At 42.8% G+C, this 12,298-nt stretch overlaps 1 protein-coding gene across 1 annotated transcript in view; it reads right to left on the bottom strand.

The window, feature by feature from the left end:
- VWA3B (von Willebrand factor A domain containing 3B) overlaps positions 1–12,298 on the bottom strand; it is a 981,637-nt gene that overhangs the window by 517,700 nt on the left and 451,639 nt on the right. The window contains exon 16 of the mRNA XM_086934174.1: positions 4,575–4,720. Coding sequence (XP_086790300.1) covers positions 4,575–4,720 — 146 coding nt within the window. The remainder of the gene's footprint in view (positions 1–4,574; positions 4,721–12,298) is intronic.

Here is a 12,298-nt window from a genome sequence, read left to right as displayed (position 1 = left end):
AGCGCTTTTTTACAAATTTGGCATTTTATTATTTCTTTCTCAATTCCGTAAAACATACATTGTAGCATGCAGTTAATCTGACCCATTTACAATAGGGCTACGTTTCAGAAATATTTCCCAATCCAAGATGGCGACCGTTAGTGTCTCTCCGTGTTAACATTGCAAAATCACCGAAATTTCTATAGATAAACATATGCCATTTGCCTATCTTAAAAAACATGGCATACAATACACAGAACCAAGGTTTTAACAATATAAATAACGAACGAAACGACTGAAGGATGGTACACTTCCGGTTCCCGTCCGGAATACTTCCGGTACACGGACATAAAACCCGCTGATTCGAGTCTTGTCATTGTTTCTAAACAACTGACGACGACGCGTCCTTATGCCGGCTCTCAACGCTGTTTCAAGTAAGTAGCCTTCTTAGTGATGAGGGGAACATAATTGATGCGAGTTATTCTAAGCCCTCGTTCTGTAAAAATTTGGCTTTTCTTTTACTTGTAACAATAAGATAACACTGCTCCAGAGTTTTTTCAACATGCAGTTGAATTCAATTAGGTCCATATGCCATCTGAGACTAGCAACTCATGAGCATTGTGAGTTTTTAAAACGGATCATACTCTGACTAGCGGTAATTGATACCTCCTCTCTGCTATGTGATGTTGACACTTTAAACATAGATCGGTTTCAGTAGTAACGTGCAGCCAGATCTGAACTATAACTTAGCGCCGCATTTCTACAGTTAAACTGTTTAGTTTTCTAATATGTTACAGATCATTAAAACAACCCAATATTAACTTCCAACAGGAACTTTTGATGTTATATCTTCACGTGAAATCTGGCAATCAGCCTTAACACGTATTCCTTTAATTCAAGGTATGATATTTTGTTTATCCAATCATACAAATTTAGTTTATGGTTGTTGACTCCGACTTCTCATAGGACTCCACTTATTTTTTAGTTGAAGCTCCGTGTCGGACATCCTTGCCACACGCCATTGCTGTTCCCGCACTCATATGCGACATTTTTGCCACATGCCACTGCTGTTTCCGTGCTCATAAAAGATCCACTTGAGGATTCAAGGTGACTAACCAAACTAAGCTCTTCTGATTGATGTTCGGACAAATGCACTAATGTTTGTAATGCAATTTGAATGGTAATTTTAAGTATGTGGGAATTTAGAAATGTTTGTAAATATTTTTGCCGAATTCAAATGAAATCGTTGTCAAGCTTTTTAAATGAACATTTGTTCCTCTTTTTATTAATGAATAACTGTATATGTTTTCATTATTGTTTTAACGTATTAGTTTTATCATGTCAAGACACGCAGATTTATGATTTGATCTATACTGCCTTAGTTTTATTTTAGAAACTGTTTCTCAGTGGTTACTAGGAAGGAGTGACCTCTGAGAAAAAATGGTTACACAAGTTTTATCTGACGCATAGAGCATGTATTTCTTTATTAATGTATTTCTCTACTAATGTACTTCTAATTTCAAAGACATTTGTTGATTATGTTGCATTTATCATTTCGCATAGGGAGTTTTTCCTGCATAGAAAAACACCGTCCTGATGATGGTCTATCTGACGACTGCTACCTAGACCGAAACGTCGACACTCCATCATCTCCTGTTTTGTTGCCCTGTCACCAATTCGCAACCCTTTTTTATTAATTAATTTTGGTTGTGTCTTTAAATATCTGGAGTTGATGTTCTGAGTTATGAACTGTAGTGAAAATTTGATTGATCTCTGTTCATGACCTTTTTGCTTTACTTTATTTGTATTTGTCTCCCTACTTTTGTTGCAGTATAAAGAATTTTTTGAACACTGAATACGATTCTTGCTCTATATGTTCCTTTCGCCTTCCACCAATATATTTGTTACAGTTGAAATAAGACGGTTATCCTGTGGATACATAAGAGTGCGTTACATATGTACAACTCATTAATGAATTGAAATCTGTTTCAAATAAGTCCCTTGTAGCATCCCTTGACTTTAACTTACTTGTGCCCAAGCCTACAAGGGTTTATTGGGTTTCCCCTGCCTTTAACAGTCAATCTAGAGGGCACCACAAGCAGGAGTCACTACAAGCTGCAAAGGTGACTTTACTGCTCACTTAAGGGCGGCTAAATGTTATTTTGCCTAAGGATGCAAACAGTCTTGCATGATCCCTGTTTGTAAGGAGATAACAGTGGTAAGCAATAATACATACATTATCTAGTTTTGAAGCTTCACAAGACCATAACTGTTATAGAAAAAATCCTAAGAGAAAAAAAAAATGTTCCATCCATTAAGAAACTCTTAGGCCCTCATTAAAAGTTCGGTAGATTTTGGTGGCTGGATATCAAAGGCCCAGAATTTGTGATACTGAATAGTATCCCCACACTAAAACTCACTGATTGCAATGTGTTTTCCACAAAATGAGTAATAACCACAGGGCCCAGGAATGCAGGCTCCTTTTCTGCGTGGTTTTAATGGATTCTGGAGAGAAACCACAGACAGGCTCCACCTATCTGAGCTGGTAGCTAGAGTAAGTGCGAAGACAGGTTTGGGTCAACGGTGGGGTCAGGAGTTAGGATAGGGTAGGGGCACTCTAGGGGTATGTTTTTGTGCCCCCTAAGGGGTGCTCAGAGCAGGGGGGAGTACAGAGAAGAGTATACATAGCCCAGGGCTCTGTGATTTGGCCCATAGCCGTCCTGCTTTCAAAAAGGGACAAGGGATGAGGGGCCCAGGGACAGACTAAGGAGAGCACTGTATGCTTTCCTCATAATGCTGTTGGGGGGCTAATGGATGCCATGATATGTTCATGCCCTCACTTGTTGCAGTGTTTCACCAGATGCACCCCTGCACCTGGTGAAACCAGCCTATGTCTGTAGGCCGGAAAATATTTTATCCAGAGTCTGCAGACGTGGAACTTTTAGACCCGGCCACTCAGAATAGTGAGCAGCAGAACTATACACAGAGTTATCACTCTGGGTGGAATACTGCTGCTCATAAGGAGGGTTCTAGTGGCAAAAAAACATCAGAAACATTTACACATAACAAATAGTCAGTTTTCAGACCTGTTCAAATCGAATGATGTTTCCTCTGTACAGTCTAATTCTGTTTATTGTAAAACAAACTAAAACCATGTCTAGCACGTAAGAACAATTGGACAAACCACAAGTGGTTATGCCTTAAAGCCTCAAAGAATGAAGTTTACTATGTAAACCATGTCATTCTTCTAACAGACCTCCCAACCTGTTCCTCCACCATCTCCTACTCAAAAGATCTGGCACTTGGGAGACACTTTAAATGCCAAAAATGTTATAACACCAGATGAACAATATCCCTAACAATGTGTATTACCATCAATGCAATCAATATGGAATATTGCCTCTGCTTAGCCTGCCTGCAAAGATTGAACTTGAGGTAGCTTGAGTAATCACCAGGATCAACTACCGAGTAATCATCAGGGGGAAACATCACTTACAACGCAACTATTACCACGCAGTGCCTTTACAACGCGGTCATTACAACGCAAACCATTACAACGCATTGCGCTAGGGGGCGCTCTAGGATAGGGAATAGATTTAATTTACTATCCAACACCATCCCTAGTGTCCACGGGGACTGGAGTTGGAATAGTAAATTAAATAATTCACTATCCAGCGCCTGAAAGCACTATGCGTTGTAATGGTATGCGATGTAAAAACCGCGTTGTAAAGGCAGGCGTTGTAATAGCCTGCGTTGTAACGTAATACATCCATCATCAGGATCAACTACTGTAATGGTATCTGTGAGAGTCCACCTGCAAAGATGGTGGACAAGATACAAAGACATAATGTAGCCTGCCTTCTCTTGGGCCTCAAACTAATGATCCACATTATGGATACAATACTGATGTCTCTCTACTGGTCTCCAAATAAAATGAAAGGACAATTTCAACCCCGTATGCCTTGTGCACATGGACCTTCATGGGCAAGCAGCCCCTAAACTCTCTAATCTAATGGTGCCATGACTACCTGATGCTGAAAGCTGGCCAATCAAAACATTCTTACATACACCCAGCAAGATTTATGTAATTGTCATGCGCTTACTGCATGTGCAAAGCTACTACTTCTTGAACTTGCTTGATTTACACAACCGAATTGAACTAAATGCTCGGAGATTAGACAATCCAAAAAAAACTGTCACTTCAGGTTTTCGTTCTGTATTACCGCTGACCAATCTGGTTCAAGTGACTGGTTGCTGGTTTAGGTATTCACTGTGCTGTCTGGCATTCTCACCTCCAAATCCCTACTAACACTATCGGCACTACAGAAAAACAAATTCACATGTAAAAAGAAGATTTTTATATGATGTCTGCAGGGAATTCTTTTTTCCACAAATGTACTACAAACACACCTATAGCATTATAATATTGCGTAAAGTCACAAGGCGCATATGAAAGTTCATTATCCCTTGTAGATCCCCAAATCATCTTGTTTTCAATACATTAAAATTTTCTTCAAGATAGAGTTACAGTTTACAAACATAAACTGTGACTTTGGTAAATATAATATTTAATAAGCTGAATATTAGAGACTTACCTGCATGCAGGGCTTTCTTTTTTTGCAATGACATGCTTGAGGCGAGAATGTGTAATTTACGACGATGACCACATGGTGATGTTGATGGGTATTCCACTGATGAGTGGGGCCTTTGTGTCTGCCTATGTTGAATAAGTGACGTTTGCCTGAAATTCGAAGTAACACATGCAAGTTAGCAGCCATCAATATCAGGCTGACAATGTTGGTGCATATTAGTTTCCATAACGATGATCAACCTGCTTTTTTAGGGGTTTAAAGTCAGCAAATGAAATACAAACCTTAAATGTTCTTAAACGTAATCGCCAATTGACGGTACAATAAAGGGGGAAGAAAAGACGGTAGGAAGGGGAAAGCAGAGAAAAAATGCCAATATGCACTAAAACATTACAACCATTTCAACTCATCAATTAGCAGAATATAGGTCTAGGAATATCACCAGATAACTTATATTTATCAACACAGTATTTTGTTATAAAGAACAGATTCTGCAGTGTGTATGGAAACACTCAAGGTGGATTCTAGCACCTATTTCCTTCCACAATTGCCAGACCAAAGAACAAGAGCACAAGACAGCTACAGTTCAAATAATAACACATTTTTCAAAGCATTGTGGGAACAACTGTCTAACTAGCTATAAGATCTTTAGAAGTGAGATCTTTTTGATTCAGGTAATAGCCATATTATTAAATATTTATTTAGCTGTTTCAATGGCACACTTCGGGAAAGATCCCTTAAAAAAACGACTCTACATAGAGATTCTGGAAACTGCTGTAGACTCTTCTTTTTCAGTCAATTATATATTTTGATTGAGATTCTTTTTTGTTTGAAGTGCTTTATATATACATAAATACTGTGCGATGATGGCAGTTCCTAGTGCAACTAACATAGCCAACATTTCCAGTTTTCCCGTGTTCATCCCTTGCCTAGCAAATTCTAAAAAGTACTGTTACTCCCAGAAGCTCAACCACTGATGTATATTGTGCAGATTACACAACCTGATAAGGAGTGTGTACCTCTGTTCATCTCGTCAGGAGCACCCCTTTACACCAGATTTCGGAAAACAAAATCCTAAACCATTTATGGCTTAAATCAAATCAAATCTTTTTGAAAAAAATGTTATTTACACCTCTTCCTTATACAGAGCAACATTCAAATATATCTGGTCAGAAACAATGGTAAATATACTATAGTGCTGCAGAAAACTATGAGACAGAATTCCATATTTGATCTTTGGTGATCGGTTCAAAGCTTGGATAAATATGAGCAGCTATAGTACTAAAGCCAAGACCCAAACGCATATGACATTAGTCTCAGTTTCCAATATACATTTTTTGGACTCCTATATAGACCCAACGACCGTGTTGCACCACACACGGTCTCCCAAAATGTATTCTTTGTATCTGAAGTAGCCAATGGATGGCCTCAAGTACTTTGCATCATGCATTAGTGAGAAAATCTGCTGCCAGATTTGTACCATATGTAGTCATTCTAAAATGTATTTAGGAGCCACAGATACACGACTTCAACATTGTTTGTTCTCAATTCAAGTCCTGGAAATAGGCTTTTTAGGCAGTGGCGGCTGGTGACATTTGAAAGTAGTGAGGCGTAAGGGCAGACAACCAAATGGTCCTGCTTGATGCCTCGCAGCCGCCCGCTTTGCTCGCTCCTTGCTGCTTCTGCTGCACTGAATACATGCACTAAGTTCATTCTTGGCCAAAGTCTGCAGCTTTTACTGCGTTTTTGATGCATCTGTGATGGTACCATGTGCAAGTATTGCGACAACCTGTCTGTACTCCCGCTGAACTACCTGCTTCTGCCGCAACAAGCACCCTTCTTGCCATAGCCTCCTGCCGTTCAGCGTGTGGTGCTTTTACTGTGTGTGACATCTGCACAACTGTGGTGTTTTGTATCATGCCAATAGCACCTTCCAAGCACAGCACTCACCATAGCCCCAAGTGATATAGTAAGCTAAGCCTTCACCACCTCAATAATACACGTATTAACCAATGTGGAATGCGCTAAAACCACATAATGGACAAAGAAGTCTTGAACCATCACAGGCACATGCAGGTAAACAATGGACCTCTATGCACGCCCGGAGAATGGAATGGACAGCAGTGACTAAAAGGTCTTCTCTCCACTGCCCCCACTAAAATGCTTCTACCCGCAACTAGCTGGCCCTCGCCTTGCTCTGCCTCCTACCTCTCCTCCTCTCCATTGCTCCATTATAATTGTGCTTCCTCAGTCACTGTAAACAGGCCCTGTGACATGTCCAGCTTATTCCCCTGTAGGCCTCCTCTCCTTCCAGCAAGGTGCCCCTCTATTGCCCAGCATGCCACAAAGTCTCATCCCTTAACACTTCCCATGCCAAATACTCCTTGGCTGCATCTGGTGCCTGCTCCCGAAATTCCCCCCTTTACTACGAATATTGGCACTGGGTAGAGGGGGGCCTATTCTCCGCTACTTGCTTTGTTCAACTGTGCCTCCCAGGGCTATTGCCCCTGCCTACCCCCCATGCCTACAGCATCTGCTGCTTTAAATGAGAGCCTGGCCTACCTGCTCTTTCCCTCCCAGCTAGTAAGTACCAGCCAGTGCCAGAACCCCCTCCCCCTCCAGCGCCCCTCAAAGACTCCCACAAATGAGGGTCTAATGCAGCTCGGGCCCACAAGACTTGTCCCCCAGTCCCTCTGCCTCTAGATGCGCACATGTTCCTAGGGTCCCGCCCACCGCTCCAGTCAGCCCTGCCAAGTGCAACGCATTAGACGTTAATGTAACACATTGTAGTGTGTGCCCCCGCATCACCGCACTAAAATGTGTTGTCACGCATATTTAGCTCCTCTGCAGTACTGCCTATGGAGCTTTTCTCTCCTACAGGAGGTGCCCTCAACTTCTGTTTACCTGTGCCGGAGGCAGTGCAAGCTGGGGCAGTATGAGCTGGGCCCAGAGACCTTTAATGTGGTTGCCATGGAAACCTGCTCTTTGGCCCGGCATGTTACACTTTATTAAACAGTGTCTCGACACACAGCCAACCGTCTAAGTAGCATTCAGCACTCATAGAGCAAACTTAATCTAAAAATACTTTTTTTCCGGCCTGGGAATGGCTCGTGTATATCAACTTTCTCCTGTTTTGTTTGCTATGTGGTGAAGAGATTGTGTCAGTCATAGTCATTGAAATGTCACTCATAATTACACTGAAATTATGAAAAGTTCACACATAGCAATCTGAAACCTTGGCAGCAATGTCCTGTCACTTGCGCTACAACAGAGCCGTCAGCTGGTTTCTTAAGGCTGTCGGCCCCTGTGCATCAGCGTTTACCCTCTGGGTTTCCCATGTGTGTATTCCCCCCATGTTGCTCAGCATAGCAGGCTGCCCGGGCACCACCCATGCCCAGCGGCCTGCCAGCCGAGCCCTCAGGACATCTCCTCACATGGGAGCGTCCCCTCCCTCTTACCTTGCTTTCCCTGCTACTGGGGGTCCTGCGCCACGGCGAGCAAGCCAGCACCGACCATGACCCCCGCTGAGGCCCTCCACAGAGGGCGGCCTCCATTCACCCCGCTTAAGCCAACAGATCGAGGCGACCCGCCTCCGCCAGCAAGCTCATTTTTTGTCGGCAATCATGGTCTGAGGATTAAAGGCACTAAACGATCAAAACACCACTCAATCACACGCCTCACTAACCCTAAAACTCAAAAGAAAAATTCTCCTCACTACACCTGCTACCAGCAATCACGTTCCCACTATAAAATAATAGCAGGTAACATAAAAAGGCGGTGTTTCTTTGAATGAATGAATAAATATGGTCAGAGCGCTCCGTTGTGTAATGTTGAACAGATTTCATCTGTACATACCACACGGAAACTTGGTGTCTGTGTATTTAAACTAGGTGTGCAAAGATTATGAACAGCGAAGTTTCGCATATTTCTCGATTTTTGGCCTTTATTTATTTCACTGTCGTTTTTTTCTCTCATGAGTATTAGTTGGTGCTGTTGCTGCTGCTGAGGCATGGCGGGCTTGTGGTACTTGGATTCAAAAAGGTTGCTGGCATGGATTTTAGTTTCTAGGCAGCTATTAGTTATGCGATTAGACTATCACAGTGGAAGGTATACACTTCTACCCAGTTCAGCTTGAATGTTGCTAACGCGTGCCTGCTGGAGGGGCCCATGCCCTGGATTTTCGGGAGACTAAACCCTAATTCTGATAGAGGGACAACACTAGAGCATGGAATGGTCAGACTTTATTTCATTTAAGTTATAAACGCTAGTTTGGATGCTGGCAATTAGCTGGTAAGCGTTAACTGTATTGTAGCAGCAACTATCAGGCAAGCATTGAGGATGAAGGGCGTGTGGTGTCCCTTATTAAATCCAGTGAAAGTGAAGTTAGGAGGTGTGCAATTAATCTAACACTTTGCTATTTTCTTCTGTTATAAAACGTAAACGAATTAGAACCTCCACTTCTCCTATCATTGTAAATATATGATCTTTATTTGTTTCCGATTAAACTTAATTTTTTTGTTGTCTAATGTTTTGTTGTGCCAAGTGATGTGGTCAGACAAATAATTCAGTTGGATGTAAATTTTTATATCACGTACAAATTGGAGCTGAATTTTCATATCATTTAACCTGTAAAATAAAGACTACTTTTTATTTTATGGTGCTGAACCAAATAATTCACACTCATTTAATTTTGTTATACACAAGCGCTTACCTTGTGTAACTTTTCCTCACTGGTGTCTCAAAAGTCACAAAGAGAAAGTCCAATTACGCTTAGTGCAAAAGGTGGAAACTGCTATGTAAAGCGCTCTGATACCCAATTTATCGGGTCTAGTTCACGCTACATAAAACTCCCCTAAATGAAATAAATATGAAAGCACTTAAGCAATAAGCAGTCATAATATACCGGTGACGGTCCAAATCTTGTAAAACTTTGTGACTGTCACCTGCGTGTATTTTTCGCAATAAATATAATAAAGTGAACAGAAAAAATAACGTCACTTCCTGTAATAAACGCACATCTCGAATGCTCTTACTGCTGCCTTTTTATGACATAACTACTTGCTTGAAATAGGATGGGGGGGGAGGGGGTTCGCGCAGGCGCGGGGGTGGGTGGCAGCCTGGCAGGGAATTAAATATAAAAGGAAAAATTTACCTCAGCCGGTCCACGCCACCTCTGCTGCTCCCCTTGGCGCCTTGTTCACGAACTGACCTGGAGTAGACTGGCAGCCCCTCTCAGCCCATACTGGCGCTGCCAACAGTGCCAGGCGTGGCTTAGGGGCACAGGCTAATCTTCGCCTGAAGCATGCCCATTAGGAGGCCGAGGGGCTCCTAATGGGCATGCGCAAACAAGGGAAACACAAGTGCGCATGAGTGGGCACGGTGCGAAAATTCGCCCTCCGTCCCCACTCATGCGCACTTGTGTTGCTGGTGACAATCATGTCAGTCAACATGACGCCAGACCGCCCACCCCCTTGAGTCTCTGAAGGGGGTGGGCGGTCCGACGTCATGCTGACTGACATGATTGTCAGTTCTTCCTCGGCGTCTTTGAACTTAAATAAACTGATTCAGTTTACTTAAGTTCAAAGACGCCGAGGGAGCTGCGGGCAGTGGGGGGCTACGCCCTCTCGCCCCAATGGACGCACCTCGCCTGTTTTTAGGTCTCGCCTGCATAGGCTGCGCATGCGAAGTCTCGCTGGCGAGATTTTATGATTTAGAGGGGCTTTGAGTATCGGGCTTTAAGCCCCGCCCCTCTTTCCCATTGACCGACGTCATCGTTTATGGTAAACGGTGGCCAGCCATTGAGAAAGAGCATTCTGTGACGTAGACTTTTCTCTTTTTCTGCCATCCCTCTTGGACGGCCTGGCCTGCCTTCCTTCTGGCATAAAAGGTTTCTTATCTTTAAGGGGCCAAACACATAGCCCATAAAGATAATAAACCTTTCACTTCAGAAGGAAAGCCGGCCTGGCTGTCCAAGTGGGACGGCAGAAAAAGAGAAAACTCTACATCATGGCGAGCGCTTGTACTATTGCGTCCTTCTTAAATGGTCCTGCGTTTTCCTTAGACTCTTTGTTCTCCAGCATTCCTTTTACAATCAGCCTCTTCTTCCTCTACCCATCACCTCACAAGCCACCTCTTGTTTCTTCATCTTCACCACTTCATTCTTCCCCTCTGCAACCACACACACAGGCTCTCTATCAAATACGCACTCTATATCCCTTCCGCCTCCCTCCCCATTCGCCTTTGGTCTCCTCACCTCCATCCCCTCCTCACACCACTCCCCTGTCCGCGCGCTCAGCAGTCAGAGCCGCATCTGGCTGTTGTAGTAGAGTAGAGGAGGCGTGTTGTGGGAATAGAGAAGACGTGCAACGTTAGCCCATTGCCGTGTCCGTTTCACACCAACACCTGGGTAAGGTACGCGCTCTAAAATTACCACAGGGGAAGCTCTGGTAGGGGCTGTTTGGGATATGGCATAGGCATAGCCGGGCACGAAGGGTAAAATAAACACAGCTTGGTAAAATATTGAAAACAGACGTTAGAAAGAGGAGGAGCCGAAAGGCCTAGGTAAAGATTGCTGGGATACATAAGGTGGTGCTCTCGGCTTCATCCGGCCCCAGCCATGAATTCCTCCGATATTAATAACCCCTTTCTCGCAGCTGCAACGACCGCTGAAAGCGCTGTTGGTGCACTATCCTCTGACTCCTCAGCGGCTCATGGGAGGAGAGGGGAGAGGATGGGAATGCAGGCCCTCTCCTGGCTTCCAGGTTCCTTTCGCAGCAGCGCCCCGTGCGCGTCACATCTGGTCCACAATTTAGAGCTGGGAATTTACTGTATAAACTACACTTCTCTCTGTCCACCCTCCCTCAATTCCTAAACTCACATGCCTATTCACCCCGAAATTCTCAAAAGGCATCAGTTTAATCAACGTATGCGCTGTAGTACATCACCCTTTTTGTTGGTTCAACTGGCCTGCCCCACCTCCAATTCGTGCCACTTCGGACAGTTTCAAATAAAGAGTTTTGTGATCATGAAATGGATGATAAGCACATTATTACATGGGAGCCTGTAATACATGTATATAAACCAGTCCTTAATCTTTTAATTACAGTCTAGCTGTGAAATCACAAGCCACCTGTAATATGAAAATGACATTCTATATATAATACCGTTTATTCCGGGCACTGCCCATAAAACACAATAAATCAATATGCTCTAGAATACTTTGTGCAAATAATCATAGGTCGAATATGTCATACTATAAAAACTGAATAAAAATTAATATATCAATAACAAGGGAAAGGCCAATGTTTAAACAGCTGGATTAAACAAGCATTGGCATAGCCAATAGGTCTCGCTTTTGGGACCTTATAAGTATTTTGTTATGCAACACCATATCCTTGGTGCAATAACATCAACTGTTGCATGGCTAAAAACGTATAAGGTCCCCAAAGCGAGATCTATTGGCTACGCCATTGCTTGTTTTTATATTTAGAGGTTTTAGCAAAATTGGTTATCTGAAGAATAAACACAATGGCTTATTAAACATTTTCCTAATCTTTTAGCCAGGTTTGGTAATTGATAAATTGGTTTATAGTTGCTTAGCTTGTCATGGTGAGCATTAGAATTTTTAGTATATATGTTACCAAACATCATTTTAGTTCTTCATGGACAGGAGCCCTTTAGAAACATGTGTGAATTATATTCACCATGCCTTGGTCTAGGTCATGGGTACT

The sequence above is a fragment of the Lissotriton vulgaris genome, chromosome 8, assembly GCF_964263255.1.
Source record: "Lissotriton vulgaris chromosome 8, aLisVul1.2, whole genome shotgun sequence".
NCBI lineage: Eukaryota > Metazoa > Chordata > Amphibia > Caudata > Salamandridae > Lissotriton > Lissotriton vulgaris.
Note: the sequence above shows the minus strand (reverse complement) of the source record. Positions and strands in the feature narration are given on the sequence as shown.